This window comes from Curcuma longa, chromosome 16 (assembly GCF_044706935.1).
Source record: "Curcuma longa cultivar G26 ecotype Majalengka, Jawa Barat chromosome 16, ITB_CL_G26_1.1, whole genome shotgun sequence".
NCBI lineage: Eukaryota > Viridiplantae > Streptophyta > Magnoliopsida > Zingiberales > Zingiberaceae > Curcuma > Curcuma longa.
Window position 1 is genome coordinate 3,694,053 of NC_133876.1, and position 22,407 is coordinate 3,716,459.

At 36.7% G+C, this 22,407-nt stretch overlaps 3 protein-coding genes across 3 annotated transcripts; 1 reads left to right on the plus strand and 2 right to left on the minus strand.

The window, feature by feature from the left end:
• Positions 1 to 4,564: 4,564 nt before the first annotated feature.
• On the minus strand, positions 4,565 to 5,490 carry LOC141847948 (homeobox-leucine zipper protein HOX14-like). Its single transcript, XM_074736055.1, has 3 exons — positions 5,376 to 5,490; positions 4,937 to 5,232; positions 4,565 to 4,813 (listed from the first exon to the last, which is right to left on the minus strand). The coding sequence occupies exons 1-3, from the start codon at positions 5,464 to 5,466 to the stop codon at positions 4,565 to 4,567; spliced, it is 636 nt and encodes a 211-aa protein (XP_074592156.1). The 5' UTR covers positions 5,467 to 5,490.
• Positions 5,491 to 10,456: 4,966 nt separating this feature from the next.
• On the plus strand, positions 10,457 to 12,527 carry LOC141847593 (uncharacterized). The gene is made up of 4 exons (XM_074735650.1): positions 10,457 to 11,203; positions 11,356 to 11,571; positions 11,638 to 11,729; positions 11,807 to 12,527. The coding sequence occupies exons 1-4, from the start codon at positions 10,457 to 10,459 to the stop codon at positions 12,525 to 12,527; spliced, it is 1,776 nt and encodes a 591-aa protein (XP_074591751.1).
• A 1,089-nt stretch (positions 12,528 to 13,616) lies between these two features.
• Positions 13,617 to 22,054, minus strand: LOC141848125 (uncharacterized). The gene is made up of 6 exons (XM_074736240.1): positions 21,975 to 22,054; positions 20,591 to 20,667; positions 20,440 to 20,512; positions 20,280 to 20,345; positions 14,117 to 14,174; positions 13,617 to 14,032 (listed from the first exon to the last, which is right to left on the minus strand). The coding sequence occupies exons 2-6, from the start codon at positions 20,620 to 20,622 to the stop codon at positions 14,028 to 14,030; spliced, it is 234 nt and encodes a 77-aa protein (XP_074592341.1). The 5' UTR covers positions 20,623 to 20,667; positions 21,975 to 22,054; the 3' UTR covers positions 13,617 to 14,027.
• Between the last annotated feature and the right edge of the window lie 353 nt (positions 22,055 to 22,407).

Sequence of the window (22,407 nt, forward strand, 5' to 3'; positions counted from 1 at the left end):
CTACTCTGGGTCGAGGCATGACCATGCCTCTGTGGAAGAGGCATGGTCGTGCCTCTTCCACAGAAGGCTTCCTACTCTGGGTCGTGCCTATAAGGCACAAGTGTGTCTCTTCTACAGAAGGCTTCCTACTCTGGGTCGTGCCTACAAGGCACGGTCGTGCCTACAAGGCTTCTGTGGAAAAGGCATGACCGTGCCTCTTCCACAAAAGGCTTCCCAGTCTGGATCGTGCCTACAAGGCATAGCCGTGTCTCTTCTACAGAAGGCTTCCTACTCTGGGTTGTGCCTACAAGGCACGGTCGTGCCTCTTCTACAGAAGGTTGCTTCTCTAGGCTGTGCTAAAAGGCACGGTCGTGCCTCTTTTGCAGAATGATTCTAGTTCAAGGTCGTACCTTAAGACACGGCCATGTCGCGAGGCTATTTTTGGGGGTATAAAAGTTTCATTTTCTGAAGATAAAAGGATTCTTCCCTTTGGACCTGACCTAGCTGCCACCCACTCTCTTCACTGCCACCTCCATCCATCGACACTACCGGAAGGAAGTCAAGGGGATTCCCTTCTCTACCACATCATCTCATCCGCCGCATCAACTACAGGGATTGCATCGAAGTTAGGGATTCCTTCCTTCACCGCACCTTCTATGGATTTTTGCCGCTTCGCATCCACCTCCAGCCAGGGACATAGGGAGATTCACTAGATTTACTTTACTTTCCATTTCTGAGCATAGAGTAGATTTTGCATGTTAAATGTTTGTTTAATTCCCCCTTATAGTTTTGGATGTTGATTGTTATTAGCTTTCCCTTGTTTACTTATTGAAGCACTCATTTACTTTGTTGATGCACTTCTTTACTTTGTTGATGCAATTTATTCTTAGTACTTTCGTATTAGCAATTTTGGTTACAATGCTTAGTGTTCTTTTTATGCTTTAGATTTAGAACTTAATACAACCCCCCTCCTCCCCGCCGTCGTCCAATCCAAAAAGAAAATTCAAATCCTCAATTATCTAATAACCACTAGAATTACCATACTCCAGCTACAATCGTTGGGAGAGGACTCGAGTTGCCCTATACTACTTTAGTTAGGGGATTCAATATTAATTAAGTTGATGTGCTCATTTTAGATGACAACACAATGAGCATTCAATTTTTGATGCCGTTGTCGGGGATTAATAGAGGTGTTAGGTAGTTCTAGCTTATTTTTGCTTTAAATTTTACTTGTGAAGGGTAAAACTATCCAATCAGTTCTAGATTGTGCTAAATTGTTCATTTTGACTCTGATTGACCCCAAATTTGATAGGTTGATAGAAAATGACATAGGGAACAATACTCCATGAAATAAGGTTATTTTTGCCCGAATTCCTTCATTTAGACCACCTTTTCATTTTTACAAAAATTTTCTTTTCATTTTTCAATTCCATTTTCAGTATCTTTTATTGTTGTGGTGGTCGTAAAAATTAAAAAAATTATTTGGTGCTTCAATTTCTTATTATCCTTGAGTTTGTTGTGCACTGTTTCTACACCTAGTTATCTTGTTTGCTTGCTTTCAGGTGAGACTATAGTGCATGACAAGAACATTTGAGGAACCATTACTTGAATATGAACCAGCGATTGACAGAATATTCCCTACCTTATAGAGAGCCTAGAGGAATTCTGTGATCAACAACATGACATTCTACAACAATTTCAACTACGACAATAGAACTTTCAGAGTACTAGATTTTGCTTATCAATCTTCTTGCATCCAATATTCTGAACCTAAAGTGGATTTCAAGCTTAGATCAGAAAGTTGGCAATACCAGAATTTTCATGGCTTAGCAGTTCAACCAATGCGAGTTTGTGAAATATGTGCTAGTGCAACACATCCGACCTTACTATCTTCATAGTCCATGCTCTGTGCTTGCTAAATTGCCTCTGCATTTGTTTATGTTGAAAATAAATACGACAGGAGCTTCAATGAAGACAAAAAAGTATTGCCAGAAAGTGATGGATTGGAAGATCTTTGGAAAGATATGTCATTAGCAATGAAATTTACAAAGGTTAGCATTGTTGCATATTTGTGTTTTTCTTTTGGTGATCTTTTATTTCTTTTCTTTTCCTGATTCATCATCATAAAGAATACTTCTTTCAGCAGAGTTATCTGTGTTATACTAATCCAAGGATTATGACCTTGTAGTTTTCATATAGTTCTAGTAAATGTAGATTATGTTTAACATTTCTATTTTTATAATTTATTCGTTAACCTTTTTCTTGTAAGATGATGCTTCTGACAATCAAGTTGTGCAAGAAGAAGAAGTAGAAGAAGAAGAATGTGGTCATTCCTACTTGCTCTATGATGAGTTTGGTCTTGTTTGCCGTACTTGTGGAGTAATACAGAAAAACATAGATACTATTTTTGATTACCAATGGATAAAGGTACTAACATGCAGCTAAAACCTTTATAGTTATATTTTAGCTTAGTTCTTATTGGTTTAAATATAGATGTTACTTATATATTTCATATTTCAAATTGAAGGGACAAAAGAGGATGTAATTACAAAAGCACTTGAGCCGGGCATGTGAGAGGCATTGGATCGAGGTCATATCACTTCAACAACATATTTCAAAGTTGGTAGAAGCATATATTATGTAATTAAGTGTATGTAATACTTTTGTAATAGACAATGCTTTTGTAATAGACAATGATTTTATATATGGAAGTCATATGCTACAGGCAATGGTAAATTTTGTAGTCAGATTTTGTATTTACAAAATATCTTGGTTTCTTATTTACTGCTAAAAAAAATCAAAAGACAACGCTTTTTAAAACGTTGCAATACCCAAGCAATTTGTAACAAAATTACAACGCTTTTTAACCGTTGTAAAATGTGTTGTCATACCTATTAAAAACAACGTTTTTAAAGCGTCGCAAAAAATGTTGTAATATTTACAACGTTTTTTCTGCGTTGCGAAGGTGTTGTCGATGTTAACAAAGACAACGCTTAAAAAGTGTTGTCGTTGAGGGACCCCTTTTACAACAGGGCCTCTTACAACGCTTTTTAACCCACAAAGACAACGCATTTTCCGCGTTGTATATTAACTTTTTTCTAGTAGTGAGACAATGTTATGCTAGTGTGGTTGTTTAGAAGATGAAGCGCGATATTGTAGCACGTTATCGAAGAGTGCCCGAAGAGCCCAACAAGTATGAGCACGAATAAAATTGTAGCAAGTTAAAAAGTTATTCTGAAAGCTTTGTCCCGAGGCTCCTTTTATAGAGCTTCCTCATATGTTGACATGGCAAGCCCCGATCGCTCGGACACTCTCTGGTCACCTAGAGAATTGATGACGTTGTTGTGATAATTGTCCAACAGATAACGTCGTCCCGATCTCCGATTGACTGGACATCTTCTGGTCGCTAGAGTGTGGTCAAATATGATCTTGACCTCCTCTTTCGGATCATTGGATCTTGTCATTACCGATCGATTAGAAGTGTCTACGATCACTTGGAAGCTACGCTCGCTCACTCCTCTCTCCAGTCACCTAGTAAGCCTCAACTTCGTTAGTCCCAAGTTATCTCCAGCTAGTCACCCGGACTCCTCCGGTCACTTGGAATCGTCGAACCTCTCTTCCCTGTATTTGATATACGTATGTATAATCAGTATGATGTAAAATTAAGCTTTACTCGTGTGTATTTTCACTAGATGTTCAACTGACCCATCTAGTATGATTTGTCAAATTTTAGCTCTTAGTTGACTCCAACTTGAACTAAATTATCAAGCCTTCAACTCCCAATTGACTCTAACTTGGACTTGATTTCAAACCTTCAACTCCCAGCTAACTCTAACTTAGACTTCATTATTAAGCCTTTAACTCCTAGTTGATTCCACTTGATCTTGCTCTACCTAGTTCTCAATTACGACTTTTTTGTTTGGTTTCTAACTAAGACTTTGTCAACTATCTGATTCCCAACCAGCACTTATGTTGTCTAGTTTCACTAAAACTTAGCCACTTATCTGGTTCTCAACCAAGAGTTCACCACTTATCGAGCAACTTGCTTCACTTGATATAAAATCATTAGTTTACAACTAACCTAACTTTACATTTAATTATACATCAAAATTCTAGATTGATTGTGGTGCTTCTAACACCAACAGTTAAAGTTTAAGAATGTGTGTAAATTACCACGTTGCTTGAAGCGAGACACTTACAAATAGATACAACATGGAGTAAACATGACTCTTACAAATAGATTTAACTCTTATAATAATATAAGTAAATTTTTAATAAATTATGAACTATCATGAAACGTAGCAAATTTATTTTTCCATAAAACTACCAAATAATGATCACGACTTTAATATCTTGTAGGGATAATGTTGAATTATTCACTTATGATTTAGTGATCAAAGCAAGCAAGCATGCATGGACTTCGAGTACTCATGTAATTAAGTTGGTAGAATCTCTCGTTTTCTAAAGGAAAATACAAATCTTTGCCAAAAAAAAAAAAGAGAATAATTACTAAGTGGAAGGATCACAATTCATAAGGATTAATCACATAACTAACAATAAAGATATTAACCAAAAACTAATAATTTTACACATCTTCATACAGAGTAGCCCACTCCATTGTCATGTAGAAGTTGTCATACTCTTGCATACAAATTAGTTCATCTTTTCCCTTGCTTCCAAACTCCGATCCAACCAACGGTTGGTGGCTTGCGTTGGAGAAGCTCGAGCTTGGGCTACCACTTCTATTGATGTTGCCTCCACTAAAACAATCCCCCATTGACAACTTCCTTATCTCTTCCTTAGCTTCCTTTAGATTCTCCTTCAGATTCATCACCTAAATTAAACAAGTCGATCGATCCTAAATAGTTAAAACATACATAACTAGATAATCGTAGTGATGATCGATGTCGAATCAATTACAGTGATTCTAAAATCTAGATCAATTGAAATTGAGTACCTCGTTCTCTAGGTGGCATTTCTCAATGACGGCCAAGTCGTGTGCCATCTTCAGCTTGACAAAGGCCTCCTCCACCTGCTTGCTCTTGTGTCGTGCTCGCCGGTTTTGGAACCAGACAGCGACCTGCTTGGGGTCAAGACCAAGCTCAGCAGCCAAGTGTACCTTCCTTCCGGACTCCAATTTCCTCTCATCCTTAAAACTCATCTCTAAGAACTTCACTTGCTCCTCGCTCAACCTTCGCTTCTTTGACTCTTCTCCCTTCACCTTCTTCCTCCTTCTCCGCGCCCTTATCTCACCTAATAATGATTTCACACATACACTTAGAAAGGCCAAGAAAAAGAACACCAAAGATCAAGCTCGATCTTGGAATCCATGCAATTAATGAAGATGATCAAAAGAACTTAAACCAAAAGAAAATAAATTTAAAAAAAAAAAAAACCTTGAGGGGACATCTGAGAGGAGAGTTCAGATTCTATGAGAGAGGGCAACACTGTCTTCCTTTCCACTTGACTAATGCTAGATTTGATCATTTTAGACTGGAAATGAAACCCTAATCAGACAAGCCTATCTAGGAGACGAGAAGGAAGAAGAAAACAAACCCCCTTGAGTGAAGGGATGGATAAACACTGGCAGCTTATTTATAACTGATATGCTAAAATGAAGATGCCAAAAAAATATATGTTTAGAATTTTCAAGTATTATACAAATGCATTAAGGGAGACTGCACTCTAGTTTAATCATCAAAGAGGTCGTATTTGAGGAGGGGGGACGAAGGAGGAGAGCCCTACAACGAAGGACACTTGTTGCTTGCTGGTTGAATGGAGGAATGGGTTCATGTTTTGGGACCGGGAGCATTAACTTTAGGACCACCATTCATGTCTCCCAAGGTTATCTCTTTAACTTGTCTCCTTTTCACAAATAGCAGCATAATTTTTTTAAGAAGCAGATTCCTCTCTTTACCAGAAACTTAAATTCATTATTAAACTTCATGGTTTGCATTGATCATCCACGTTCTTCGATCTACTTTATATATTCTCTACATTTTGATTGTTCATGTACCACACCACACACGCACACACTGCCTTACCTTGTTGCTTCAAGCACAAGCTTTCACATCACAGGTTTGCTGACTTTTGATGAAGCTAGAAGAAGGAAGAAGAAGAAGAAGCAGATACATGTTCTTGAATATCCAGCACACGTGGCAGAAGGCCGGGCTGGCTAGTTGCAGGAGAGCAGCTCTAGTCCTGTGGCACCACGTGTTTGCATGTCCTTGAGTTTGTTCAAGTGTAAGGGCTGCCCCTCACTCACTGATCATAATATAAGTAAATAAATTAAATATATGAATAAAAAATACTGAAAAGTAATGAACACCATGAAGTAAGTCAGAAACCCTAGCTAGCTCTGCTAGCAGAGAGCAAGCAGCTGGCTTTCACGTGGAGCTGCTAGCTGCCTGCAGTCTGATGTGTAAATGTGTGTTATGAATCAAAGCTAGTAGGGTTTGGATGATAAATTAATTAATTAATTAATTAATATGCAGGAATAATATATATATATAGTAAGATAATAATTGGTGATTAAGATGTGTTGGATTCCCTAGCTACGTACCTCACATGTCCAACGAGGGTTAGAACCTTAAACAAATTCTATATATGCCATCCTTGTTTCAGACAGCACTGCTCGCTTGCTTTGTTTCCCATTCTCCAACTGTTGTTAAGTGCCATGCACCAAATTAATATTCCCATTCCCTAATTACAATTAAAATTTTGTAATTAATGAAGTAGAAAAACTAAAGAACAACTAACTAATAAATATATATATGTTCTACCTACCTAGCTAGCTAGCTATCTCTTGCGGTTGAAGTCTTCGACTATGTAGGTGCACACGTAATTTGACTTCGATATATTCAATTTTTACTAAGAAATCTATTTGACAAATTTTTTGTGTTTCTTATGAAAGTATTCATGTAGGTGTTGACTATATGTCACAAAAGATGTGGTAAACGATTGAACAGTTAGCCTCATGACTAAGATTGAGGTTTTTCACTTTTCATTTATTGGTGTCTAGAGGGATTTATATATGATGAGAATCAAGAGATCCCTCGTGGAAGCTATAAACATCAATTTGTCCATATTTCATTGTCTTTTTTCCCTCGTATATATGCTATAAACTTGGGGGTTTGATGCATGCATGTGGACGTAGAGTTACTTCAAACATTAATATTAAATTACTTCTTTTTTTTTGGGTTTATTCTTACTATTCTATTGAAGGAGATGAACATTAATTTTATCATGTGGGCTTGTGGTGATGGTTACTTTACATTTGAGGGCACTAATTTGAATTTATTTGCCTATGGTTTGAGGTGGCAATATAATATTTAGCAAGTGGTACTAGAATGATCTCTAACCATGTTCAAACATTTGTGATCCCAACAAATGGTATCGGACAATAGAAACTTAATTTATTCGAATGTCTAATTAATGGAAATTTGAATTTCATTTTGTGATGATTTTGGATATATATCAAATTTGTTAACATATATAGTAAGATTTCTATAGTACTAGCTAGCTCTAATAGAGAGAATGTCATAAGATATCAATAAGAAAGAAGAAAGTAGAGGCTTAGGGCGTTGGCAAATTAAACTTAACGATCGAGATTGAGATTAATGTTGTTACTCTTGTTATTTCAAAAGAGAAAAGTAGTTTAATTATTTCTATACTATAGTATTCGATTCTACTTGTATGAGAATGAAGCTTCGTACCTGTTTCTCTTTTTTATTTTTTTAATACATAAATTTTAAGTTCTTCTCGATCGTGTGCGATTTTAATTTGTCCAAAACTTGACTCAAGTCGTTGTCGCATAACATATTTCAAAAGCACCCCCCGAATCGTGGCAAGATTGGAGCCTATTCGTGGGATGGCGAGCCACCACAACCATCGAGGTGATTAGTACTAATTAATATATAGCATGCTTATTAAAATAATTAGTACTAATTACCTGCGTGCTTATTAAAATAATTAGTAAAAGACGGGTGCTTATTGCCATTTCGGAGATCTCAATCCATCAATGAGAGAGAACTAAGAGCATGAGGGGACAGTTAATTAAACTAATTAAGAGAACATTTTTGTTTCATTTCACTCCATTAACTTACTCAATTATATATTTAAGACGTCCTTATCAGTTGTCATTTTATGGATTGGAAAGATCTATTGAGCTCGTGGGACATAACTGAGTTAGTTACGACGGAGCAGATTTATAGAAGAGGATAAGAGTTCAAATCTTAATAAAGTCGAACAATACCTTCCTCCGTCGTGATCAACTGTAATTTTTCGATTTACCTCCTCATAAATGGTCGTGGGGTCGACTGTGTGAGGTCACTGGAATGATGGATTTCTCTTCACAAATGATCGTGAGGTTGACCATGTGGAATCGTTGGGGTGGTAAATTCTACCTTTTTACAGTAAAAAAGAAAAGATCTCTTGAAATGAAGTCGATCGATCGAGAGGAGGGTGAAATGATAATTTTACAAATGTGAAAAACTTTTCAAAAAAGTGGGGAAAAAATAAAAATAAAGGCAAGTAGATAATGGCAAATCAAGAGGGAGATTAATTAAAGTGAGTCATTAAATTAAGGACAATTTGGGTGGTGCTTTCTTAGCACCTAATTCCAAGGCTAAACTAATGGCTCAACCATGATTGGTTGGTGGAAACGTAGGCATTGGATCTCCTCTTATTTAATTTATTTATAAAGAGAATTGATTTGGTTGATTTATTTATTTAATTAAGGTTCCATTAATATTTATATAAATAAAACACCATATATGTTGCCACTTGTCGTGCTATGTGACATATGGCATGACGTCCGCATGTCATGTCATGTCATGTCACTCAGATTAGGCATCAAACTGTGGGATTAACTTAAGGTTAAGGGACATCAAAGAAGTATAAATTGTTAAAGGGAACCCCAAGAGGATTTGAAGCTCTCTTGGTTGATACTGACCTTTTCACTTAGGGTTAGATTTTAATTATGGGTTTAGGGTGAGGTTAAGTTTTGAGAGTGCATTAGCTTCTATAGGCCATAACTAAAAGCTCTTTGTTTAAATTGGTTAGTAATCGTTTTCTAGAAGGTTCCTAGGTACATATGATGGGAGATCACTAGGATGACCTATGTAGATTGTGAGAGGTGAGTGAGATCTTGATGCTTGCTTTGATAGGGTAGAGAATATAGTGTAATAGTTTGCTAGCTCAAGTAGTGAAAGTCTAGTTAAGATTGCTTCATAGAGTGTTTCGCACCCCATTATTGCAAGGAAGTCTAACGACATATCATAACATTTATAGAGGTTATATTATATAATATATTTCATTTAAAGGACATCCAAAAGCATTGTAAGTTGTAGTAAAGGTGGGGCCTATTCAACCATGTTATATACATGCATTACGTACTTGTGTTTGTGTTGTATTTTTATTTCAGTTATTTCCATTGCGTTTGGATTGTCACTTATAAATCTTGGAGATGGGGCCTATCAACCATGCATTACGTACTTGTGTTTGTGTTGTATTTTTATTTCTTATTTATTTCCATTGCGTTTGGATTGTCACTTTAATATCTTCATCACACACCATGCATTTAAATCTAATAATAGTATATATTTTAGTTGTGTCGATTGTAAAAAAACGTAAAGAGGTTGTCATCTATTCGCCATCTTTGGCCATACAAATATTTTCTAGGTTTAAAATATTTTGCAGGTTTAAATGTTCAGTTCGGATGGATGGATAAACCAACTATATATATTGATATCCTACGTATCTTATAATGTATAATTCGTTCATGACAGAAGATTTAGAGCCTCCGAAATAGTAACAATATCATTTATTTTTATTATTATTTATTTTTAATTTTATGATTAAATTAATTATTTAAGATTTTTTCCTTTAAGATTTAGTGATTGAGTTATAGTATTAAATATAAAAAAAATTAAAATTTAATTACTCACGGAGTATATGTTGGATAAGAAGTATGGAATAACAATTTAGCACACTCCGTGAGCAATTAAATTTTTTTATATTTAATACTATAACTTAACTCCTAATCATAAAGAAAAAATTATTAAATAGTTTAATCGTAAGTTATAAAAATTAAAAATTAAAAATTAAAAAAAAATAAATAATGACACTGTTACTATTCCGGACGCTTAGAATATTTTCAAACGTCTCAAGTTTTTTGTCGCGAACGAGTCACGCATTATAAGACGCGTAAGGTATACTTTTAATTATTTAATATTTACACTAATTTAACATTTTATGTTTTATTAAAAATTCTTTTTTAATCGTATTGGTGCTAATTTAGTTTATTTCTTTTTCAGCCACCAACCAACCGCCACTTTGATTCATCCAATCAACCGACGGACTTCCCGCCACCAAACTCGCGAGACCGTTTTCCCCCGCCAACTCAAACCTTCCCCTCCACCGCCTCCTCCGCTTCCGTTGAAGAAGAGCGGCTGATCCACCTCCTCCGCCACCTCCCATGGCGTCGCTGAGCCCCGGCATCCTCCTCCGCCTCCTCCAAGACATGGACTCCCCCTCCAGCGACGCCTCCCCTCGCCGTCGCCCATTCAACGCCCCGGCCTCCGTCCTCCAGATCACCGGCATTGTCCCCGCCCTATCTGGCCCCGACCTCCGCCCCGACCGAGGCTTCTACGTCAAGGTCTCTGACGCCTCCCATTCCACCTTCGTCTCCCTCTCATCCGACCTCAACGACCTCATCCTGGCCGACCGCCTCCAGACCGGCCAGCTCATCAACGTCCGCCGCCTCGAGCCCGCCTCCCCTGTTCCTGTTCTCCGTGACTTCCGCCTCCTCTCCGGCCGCCAACCCTGCAACCACGACACTGTGGACGTTACCTACCCCTCCCCTGCCCCCAAATCCTCACCTGTCTTCCGCCCCTCCAATACCACACCCCCTCTCCCCCCACCAGAGAAGAAGAAGCGGCATTTGAGGAGCCATTCCTTCGTTGGCGACCACCACCGGAGCCTCGAAGTTAGCACGACCTCCTCCCCTGCCACCTCCCCCCTCCAGAGATCGGTGATGAAAAGGGAGGAGGCCAAGAGGAGGGGCTCCAACAGCCTCGACATGCTCAATAACATGACCTTCGCCGCCTCAGCCGATGAGGACAATTACGACTCTGACGACTCGAGATTATCCTTTTCCTCCTCGTCTTCCTCCTCCTCGGCATTCACGCTCCAGTCAAGGAAGATCTGGGACGCCGGCGGCAAGGTTGCAGAGCGGAGAAAGTACGTGAAGTCCCAGAGCGCCCGTGTAAGTTCTCCTCAAAATGCAGATTTGAAACTTAAATTTTACATAAATTCTTTCGCTCATTCGGAATGATCGAACCCCACAATCATATAATTTGATAGGCTTCTCCTCAGCATAGCAGTTTCACCTCAAAAAACGCTGAGAAAACTCACAATTCCGTTGCAAGTCCTACAAAAAGGAAACACACTGATCCAGATAAAACCAGCACAGAGATATCCTCTGTATCCAGTTATTTGGGTTCTCCAGATGATGATTATAGCACCAAGTGTCATGATAAAATCAATGTTATTTGGGCTCTACTTCCTCCAAATTTGATCAGGCAAGGAAAGGTAATGGTTCTCCTCCTATAGAGTCAACAACAATTTGATGGCTTCATCAGATCATACCTTCTGCAGGAAGTGATAAGGCAAAGAGACTCTGCTCTTCAGGCTGCCATAGATTCATTGCTGGAAGCCTCTGCTTCAGAGAGACTAATTGAATGCATGAAGTAAGATCAAAGACTAGTCAACTTGTTTCATGATTCATTGAACAATGTTTTTTCTCCTCAGATTTTGCTTCTTGCAGCACGTACGCAGAGCTGCAGGCCAACAAGGACGGCGATCCGCAACTCGTCGTGAACAGCTTCTTGGATTTTCACCAGAAGCTGGCGCAGACGAGATTGATCGCTCAGTCTTGTGACTTCAGTTCCAGTGGTCATGCTTCAGGCAGATCAGTCTCGCAGGTTGCGTCGGAGAGGAAGAGCTGCGCCACCTCGTGGATCAAAGCGGCCATGAGATCGGATCTGTCGAAGCTGCCAGAGCAGAAGAACAACGCGCATGAAGATCCGCAAGTGGCTTCGAGTAATCCCTGCACGTCAAGCTCCAAGCCGAAGAACAACGCAGCGGCAGCGTCCAAGGGGAGCAGCCTCCTGACGGCTTCAAATGCATTGCAGTATGAGTTCAACAGATGGTTCCTGCGGTATATCGACAAGTTTCTCGATTCGCTAAGCGGATCGAGATCTGATTCATCCGAATCGGAGGTAGCGTCCCTCCTGTGCCAGCTGAAAAGGGTCGACGATTGGCTGAACAACATCGCCAGCAAAGACACAACTTGGCCAAGGGACAGAGTGAGAGAGAGCCTGTCGACGGAGGACGACGAAGTGGAGGCATGCCAACGAGTGAGATGGAAGATCTACAGCGTTCTTCTGCGGCACGTCGAGAGCGCAGCGGTTGCGCTGGAGAGCATGAGCGTGCCTGATGAGGAGGAGGAGGAGGAGAAGGATGGTGAGCTCATGCTCACTAGCTAAGACTCCATTGTCAATTCATTCTATGAACCAAAATAATATATGCATGTGATATTCCCTTGGGTTATTTCATATTAGCTACATGTCTCGATGTATGCAACTTTTGCTTTGTGAGTATAAGGTTAGTATCAAGTCATGGATTGATGGAACTATATTGCAATTTTGCAAAATTTTACTAGAGTAGTTGCTTACCAAATAGATGGATGTCATTCTTTCCCTCTTCTAGCGCATACGTGAGGAAAGGGAGGGAAATTTTTATAAAATCAAATCGATCACCTCCAGAATTAATCAGATCGTTAGAGTTAAATATCTGGATGGGAGATAGTGGTGTCAATATTGTACCGGGAGTGAAGGGGCTGGCCACTCGCTTGAAGAAATATAGAGTAGCATAGGGCCTCGTCTCAATCTCTTTGATATAACCTTGCTCAATGATGGGTGTCCTTTAGAGTTCTTGATCTAACCTTGCCCAATGATGGGTGTCCTTCGGAGTCGTAACTAGTGAAAACTAAGGAATATCAATCCGGCCCCTACGGCTATGATTACCTTGACCTTGATATGTATCTCGTAGATAAATATTGTAAATAAATAAAAATAATATAGTTAAAATGTGAGAGGCTTGTTGTCTCCTTCACTTGTTCGGGTTCCACATTAGATTCGGAGCAGAGTTGATGAAGGGTTCGATGTCAGATACTAAATGGAAGAGGGTTGCCATTGCCAATTCGTGCTCCTGAAGAGTAGGGGCAGTACCATCTTCAAAGTTCAACAGGGAGGAGAGCTGGCAATTATGGCTTACAAGGGTAAGGAAGGGGAGGAGAATCTCAACAAAGTTACATCCTTCACATTTTCAAGGCAAGTTGGTCATTCATAAGAAGACCTTAGGCCAGAAAGCTTCTCAAGACCTTTCAAAATTTTCAAAGATAACTAGTTTCATTTACTATAATTTTGTAAATATCCTGTAATTCATTTTAATCATGGCATACCACGTGCTTAAGATGTGAAGCTAAGAAAACATTAAATTTTACATAACTGCTAATTGGGTCAAAGGTGACAAGTATTGTTATCACAAGCAAAGTGATTAAAAGAAGTCTATAATTAAAACAGTAAACTGAACTTTTATAATTGCAAAATTATTATTTGAAACAGTCATTCAGTAACTTGATTACAGACAAGCTACAGTAAGCTTCACACATGCAACTCTGAATTAAGTTTTGGCACTAACTCGATCTGCCATAATTCCACACATCAAATACTGAAACTTCTTCACAATGATATGTAGAAACTTAATAATTGCTTAAAGCGTGCCATCGTTCTGATCTAACCTACACAACATTCACGTTTATGTTAAAGATACAACACAATCATGTCATGATATCAAATTTTAAAAGATGGTGAGGTTAATCTAATTGCTTTTGGGTTCGACCATCAGATTCCCCGTAAAACAAGTATTGCTCTTGAATTGTAAGGTCCCAGTAGTCAGCTAGCAGACGGAATGACAACTGTTCATTAAACTGCAACAATGTGCATGGAGAATTAATCTTAGAATCAACGTTCCAATTCAAATAGGGCAGTAACGCCACATTAAATGTGCTTACATTTTGCATTACTTTCCTCCAATAATGCATCTGCATCTTTATACTTTCTTTTCTTTTCCTGCACAGGAAACTCAAGTCATTCAAATACAATTAATCGAGTCATTTAAATATAATTAAGTGATGTCAACTCATTGGCGGGATTTGTAATAGCTAGTAATATAATTTAGAAAAAGGGGGTCATACATAGACATAGTATAAGTAGAGGTATATAGCCCCCGGGCTATCGTGCAATGGCAGGACGTTTACGTAGTCTTCCGAGCATCTAAGGTTTGAATCCCAACTACAATGCATTGCAGAATGAATTTCCTCCGATGGAAGGTTAGGTCTAAGAAAGTCGGGCTGTTGAGCCGCTCGCTACGAGCGCTTTCGGATTTACTTTGATGACCGATGAGAAACTTCCGTGGGACCGTTGATTCTAAGAGCTAGATATCTGATGTTAACTAAAAAAAATGAGTAGAGGTATCTAGAGTTGTGCCTGAGACATGAAATGGTTGAATGAACCAATCAAGGTAGATATCTATAATAATACAATAACAACCAAGTTTTATCCCACTAGATGAGGCCGGCTATATGGATCCTTCAATGTCATTGGATTTTATCCCCTATTATATCATTATTTATATTTAAATAAATTTTATCTGTTGTATTATTGCTAATCATATCTTTTTTGATCTTCTTTTTCCTCATTTGATATGCATATTTGTCATACTTTCACATAATTTATTAGAGTATTTATTGGTCGTCTAAGTACATGTCTGTATCATTTTAAATGTCTCCTGGAAGTTTCCCTCTATAGGTGCAATCCCGACTCTCTCTAATATTTTCATTTCTTATTCTGTCTATCCTTATATATCCGCATATCCATCTTAACATCCTTATCTCTACAACTCTCATCTTCTACTCATATGCTCGATTTGTAATAGCTAATAATATAATTTAGAAAAAGGGAGTTATACATAGACATAGTATAAGTAACCCCCGGGTTATGGTGTAATGGCAGGGCATCTACGTAGTCTTCCAAACATCTAAAGTTCAAGTCCCAACTACAACGTACTACAGAATGAATTTCCTCTAATAGAAGGTTAAGTCTAAGAAAGTCGAACTGTTGAGCCGCTCGCTACGAGCGCTTTCGGATTTACCCTGGTGACCGATGGGAAACTTCCATAGAGCCGAACCGGTCATTCTCAAGATTAGTCGATTCTAAGAGCTAGATATCTGATATTAATTAAAAAAAAGAGTAAAGGTATCTAGAGTTGTGCCCGAGACATGAAGTGGCTAAATGAACCAATCAAGGTATTACCAATCTAGGCCTCCCCAAGAATGGCTAAGAGTGGATATCTATAATAATACAACAACAACCAAATTTTATCCCACTAGATGAAGTCGACTATATGGATCCTTCCATACCATTGGACTCTATTCCCTAGTATATCATTATTTATATTTAAATAAATTTTATCTGTTTTATTATTGTTAATCAAGCATTTTTTATCTTTTTTTCTTTGTTTGTTATGCACATTTGTCATAGTTTCACATCATTTATTGGTCGTCTAAGTGCATGCCTGTATTATCTTAAATGTGTCTTCCGGAATTTTTCCTCAATAAGTGCAATCCCGACTTTCTCTCTAATATTTTTCATTTCTTATTTTGTCCATCTTTATATGTTAGCAAATCTACCTTAACATCCTCATCTCCGTAACTCTCATCTTCTGCTCATGTGCTCGATTCATAGTCCAATATTTAGTTCCATATAACATAGCAGGTCTAACTGTTATTTTGTAAAACTTTCCCTTACGTGTTAGAGGTATTTTACAATCATAAAGGAACATCTGACCCTCTCTTCCATTTCAATATCCTGCTTGTATTATATATATGACCTCTCTCAATCCCGCCGTCCTTTTGTAAAAATGATTATAAATATTCAAAACTCTCAATTACAGTTAACTCGTCGTCTCCTATCTTAACAATTATCTCATTATGTCTAATATTGCTAAACTTAAATTTCATGTATTATATCTTTACTCTACTAATCCTAAAATCTTTCACTTCTAGAGATTCAAGTTTAGCTTACTCCTTCAAGTTTGCAAACAACATGCACCATCTACCAAAACAATATCATTTGCAAACAACATGCACCATAGTATCTTGGATGTGTCCAATGAGTTTGTCCATGATTAGCGTAAAAAGATAAGAACTTAGAGTTTATCCTTGATGTAATCCTATTCTTATGGGAAACACTTCGGTTAATCCGTTTAGAATCTTTACATGTCTTTATATCCTCGTGCATATCCTTAATTAGTTTGATATATGTTATGCTAACACCTCTCTTTTATAGAATTTTGTATATAATTTCCCTTGAGACTCTATCATAAATTTTTTCTAGATCGACGAATACCATGTGTAAATCTTATTTCTAGTCCCGATACTTTTTAATTAATTGTCTAAGAAGATGTAGAGCTTATTGGTGCAATCAACCTCTAGAGTTTTGATGGTATGATTTGAACAATATATTTAAAGAAATTTGATCAAGGGTGGCCAAATAACTTGATCAAGGTTGATAGTGTAGAGTCTAAGCAAAATTAAAGTTGACTTGAAGCTTGAAAATGAGTGAGAAGTCCAAGTAGTACCAGATACTTGGCAGTTGATGGAAGTCCTGATTAGAAATTGGACAGTAAAAGTCCTAGCAGGGATAGGCAATTGAAGTCCTGGTTGAGAACCAAGCAATGAAAGTCCTAGCAGGGATAGGCAACGGAAATCCTAGTTGAGGACCAAGCAATGAAAATCCTAACGGGGCTAGACAGTGGAAGACCTGGGTGGGAACTAGGTAATAGAAGACCTAATTAGGAATTAGACAAACCTAGTTGGGAACTAGGTTAAGTCTAAGAAGGTCAGCTGGGTGTTGAACACTTAGCAATGGAAGTCCCAGTGGGTCAGCTAGGAGCTGAACACATGGCAAAAAGAGAAGTCTTCGAAAAGTAAACTTCAAGCAAATGAACCCTAGTTGGGAACTAGATTAAGTCTAAGAAGGTCAGCTGGGTGCTGAACACTTAGCAATGGAAGTCCCAGTGGGTCAGCTAGGAGTTGAACACTTGGCAAAAAGAGAAGTCTTCGAAAAGTAAACTTCAAGCAAATAAACCTAGTACTTTTGGTAAACCAAGTACTAAGTCTTGCATGTTTTGCTTATTGTCTGCTTATTTATTTTATAGGAAATAGCAGCCGAACGAAGGCTCAAACAAGACCAATAGGGAACTGGTCCAAGTCATTGAACTCATGGTCCGATCAACCGAAAGGCAGTCCAATCGACCAAAAGTCCAGTCGACCGAAAGCCGACTTGATCGAGTTCGAGTAGAATGGGCATCGAATAAGTTTTGACTAAGCTCCAGGCGACTAAAGGATTTTCAATCGACCGAAGAGTCAAAACTTAGCTCAAAGGGAATCGAGTGTGTAGCCGAGTCAGCGAAGGTCCAGTCAACCGAAGGAGCGTCTAGTCGACTGGAAGAGCGCTGATCGAGCTGCATAAAAAGGGAGTCAAGGCAGCCTCTTCAATCATCAATTATTATCATCCATCTTCGTTCAAGTGCTCATATATTACTCCAAACTCTGCTTGTGTGGTTCGGGAAGCGTCAGGAAGAGTGTCGCGACACTCAGGGCCTCAGATCCGACTCTACGAGTTTGTCTTTTATTTGCTTGCTTTTATATCGTTTTTCATTTTTATGCTTGTGTTTGTGCCTTACAACTTATAAGAGGTTCATCTGCCTTTGGAAGGTTTCCAAAAAGGAGAAAAATACTAGTGCTTATGTTAAGACATTGGTGGAGTAGGGACCTGAGGGTTGCCGAACCACGTTAAAATTATGTTCCTTCTTGTATTTTGTTTGTTTTTATTCCTCTGTGCTACTAATGACTCTGATAAAAAAACAAACGATGAAAAGACATAACCATTATTCATCCCCCCTCTCTAACATCAAAAGGATCCTACATAATTTCTATTGTCGACCTTCCAAACATAAATCTAAATTGATTTTCGATCATTATGGTCTCCTTCTTTAGTCTTTTTTTATTACTCTTTTTTAAAATTTCATGGCATGATTTATTAATTTAATACCCTTATAGTTTACATAATTTTATACGTCTCCTTTGTTCTTATATAAGGGAACTAGAGTATTTATCCTCAATTGATCAAGCATTTTTCCATTTTTAATATCAGATTGAATAATTTTGTAAGTCATTCAATAACTTGTTTCTCTAGACACTTTTATACCTCTATCGGAATATCATCTAATCCATCTACTTTTTCATTGTGCATCCCATTTATAACTTGTTCTACTTTTAAAGTTTGAATTCTATGATAAAAATTTAAATTTTTATATTCATTTGATCTACTTAAATTACCTAAGTTAAATTGATCACCTAGATCTTATTAAAAAGTTGATGAAAATATTTCTTTCATTGCTCTTTTATTTCTTCATCATTTAATAATACTCTATTATATTCATGTTTAATACATCTTATTTGAATAAGATCCCTTGTCTTCCTCTCTCTCATTTTAGCTATTCTATAAATATCTTTTTCTCATTCTTTTATATTTAATTTTCGAGATAAACATTCATAAGTTTCATTTTTGACTTCATTCACTACTTTCTTGAGTACTGTATACTTTTTAAAGTTTTTCATACAAAATACAAAATTCAATCAAACTAATCTAAGACAAAATTTTCAATTTATCATTTTGTTTCAATTTGCATACCGAGTGAAATTGTCAATTTTTGTTTGGTTTCTGTTTGAACTTAATAATTGAGTAGGAGAAACTTAAAATTCCACTTTCATTTCATCTTTTAATTTGAAATTTTTTAAGTACAATAAAATAATAAATTATATATACACAAACATATATATGTGTGTGTGTGTGTGTGTGATTTCCCATTGTTATTTGCCTTTTATGTCAACTAATCAATATAAACCTTAAAGCATAATGATATTTAGGGTTCTTATTGAAAAAATAGGTCTTCATTGAATTGGGTAATTTTTATTTATTTTTAATTCACGGTTTGGATTGTTCAAATTAACAAAAATAGGGCACATTTAAACTTTTTGCAAAAATACATAAAAATTGAGATTACTCCCATGTTATATATGTTTTATTTTCAAAATCCCAATAGTTTTAAGATGTCAAAATTCACCATCAAATCTAATGGAAAAAAGTGGCAATTCTCATCTCCCATGAAATGATATCATGTGGTTGTCATGTCATTCCTAAGGTCGTCATATCATTCCTAAGGTGATCATATCATGGTTCTTATCGTGAATCATTTTGGTAAATTATTAAATCGCACATTGATCTGTGAATCGTGGCGTTCAAATAAAAAATTATAAAATGTCAAAAAATACTTCTACAATCTTCATAATAACTTTGATTTCTAAAAGTATATGAAATAATATAATATTTCATTAGTATAACAATAATAGATGGAACAAGTTGATGCTTATTTATAACAAAAATATTTTAGGTGATCCCTTCCATTGATGACAATGTACCAATATTGTTTATTTCATTTTATTAGAAATTGAAATGAAATAAGCAATAGAAAATTTCCTCATCAAATGTTGATAGTGAAATATCATCAACTAAATCATGACATGGCTTCTAAGTCACTATCATTTTTTTTCTACATTTTCATTGTACATGTCAACTTCACATATTTATTTGACTTAATCATTATTAGATGTTGAGTCCACATTGTTAACTTCAACTTTGTCTCCACTTGATAAGATTTTTTTCTTCAATTTCTTTATTGTATAATATATATTTGTTATTCTTTTATGATAAATTTGGCTCTTTTGTAGGATATTGAGTTTGGTTTAATTTCTTAATAGGCAAGATTTACTTTTAGTTTGTTATATTTATTTTTTTCTTATTTTTAGAGCTGTATACAACAAGAATAACTAAAAGGGAAGATTTCTCTTATGTTAGTAGCATGATAGTAAATTAATTTGACACATCCTAGCACACAAAGTCAACAATATTTTGATTCTATAAAACAGTTTGAACGTGAACCGAGGGGAGGGTCATCCACCTCTAGGATTAGTTGAGTCTATAAGGGTCTGAATATCTAGATTATCAAAAAATATAGAACAGTTTGAACAAAAGAGGTTAAAGAAACTGTACCTTGTTTAGCATACCGTTCATATTCATCATCTTGTACAGTTTCTGCATAAGCATTTCTTCCTCTATCTTCATATGAACACAAGAATCAGCTAATGCAAAAGAAATAATTCTTTTCAGTAAATATAGTTTGATTAATCAGGAACAATAAATTTCAAAAGACCTGAAGTCTATGTAGCTCATGGGACATTGAACGATATGCCTCCATTAGCACTTCACCTTGCTTCTCTAAATGCCTAAACAAGAACAGTGTTGGCACTAAGTTGGTAATTTGAAAACAAGAGCAAGAATAAACTCTACACCATCCAACCTACTTCAACATGTCAGCTGAATGCTCTGCAGCCATTTTGGGAGGCAAATATGATCCCAAAGAAGAAATAACAGGTACCAGCTGTACAAGAAATTATGAAGGCATATTAGAGACATCCAAACATCTGATGAGGCATAAATTTTCTGTTCTAAAAGAAACAAAATTATTTTTTAGTTCAGTATATAATGGATCAATTATGTTGAAAGGACTGCATCACCATCAGATAATGACAACGTTGTTTAAAAAAACTTAAAATATAATTTTAACTATTGATTCAAGCAAAAAAAAATTCTTACTGCAGAGAGAATCTTTAAGCTTTTCATTAAAATAATTAACAACCAATACAATGCTATCAGGAGTGGAAAATAATGTCTGTCATAAGAATCATGAGGGAGGTGGGTGAAGCTTTTTGAATACACAAACAAGGATTTCATTTATAAGTCTCACTCTTTGCATTAGCAAGGAGATGAGCTTCCAAGCACGGATCAGTCATTTGACCATTCAATCACCACGATCTCTTCTGGGTAAGTAGATGAAACAATCCTTCAGCCAAGGATCTATATTGCCACAAGGCAGATTTTAGATTCAATTTCATGCAAAACAAGGTTTCGATCAAAAGGCTAAACCTGCTTCTTCATGATACCAAGCAATCCCTATATTATTGTTATTCAGAAATCTAACAAACTTGGTCTTACAAAATTAAGTGGAAAATAAGATTACAAAAGGAGTAACTCCTTAGAAAAAAGTGGAGGGCTAAGAAATAAATCACTAATTCAACAAAATATAGGTAGAGCAAAAGTCATCTAGTACAAGAATGACATCAGTAATTACTAAGATATAAGAAGGTATCACCAAGAATCCCAAGTTATACTTCTTTCTCAGATACAGATTGGAAGAATATACCTTAGTCTATAACCACACATATACTAATCCTTTGAAATCAAAGTGAGGTCCTCCCTTTGCATCTCCTCAAATATCATTTTATTTAAATTTCTTCTAGAATTTAAATCCAGACACCTTCTTATAATAATATTGAAAATTATTAGAATCGAATTAAGCCAATATGAAGTAGGATCTTAATCTAGTTTTGGTCAAATTCATGCACTCAAAATTTATTTATTTTTTCAATATAAAGCAAAAGCATTAGTAGATCAACTATGCTAGTGGGGAGACAAGCTCAACGATGCTTTTTGTCAAACACGCTGCCCTACTTTATGCAACTCTAATCAAGCTCATAGTTTAATCCAAGGACGATCAACTATAATATGTGGCAGGGAAAAAGTTCGTCACGTGAAGAGCAAATTCATGGAGGTGGGCAAAAAGGTCGAAGTAATTGATTTGTTCTATTTGTAGCTAACTACTTTTGAATTTGGCTAGATATCCCATACCTTTCTGGTTTAGAGGGTGAGAAATAGGGGAGACGGGCGTAGACGAGGGGGAAGACTGCAATGGCGACTTCAGATTGATTAAGATGAAGGAGGTGATCGAAGAAAGGAAGAGGGATTTCTGGAGGAGTGAGGAATCGAGGTTTAAGAATGCGGAAGGCAAATAGATAGATAGGGTTTAGGGAAGGAGAGGAAGTGTCGGGCGGAAGCCGGAGGATGGAGGTTGCGGCGGAGCGGAGGACGCCTTAGAAAAATAAAAATTATCGCCTTTTCTAAATTTTCTTTCCCAATTACCGGGCCAGCTTTAACTAATTTAAATCAATATTATCACTGTATTAATTAAATTTAACTTATATTTAATAATTTTAATTAATATTAAACCAGTTTGATAAATATTAAAATAATTTTGATTGATATTTGAGTAATTTTAATTAAT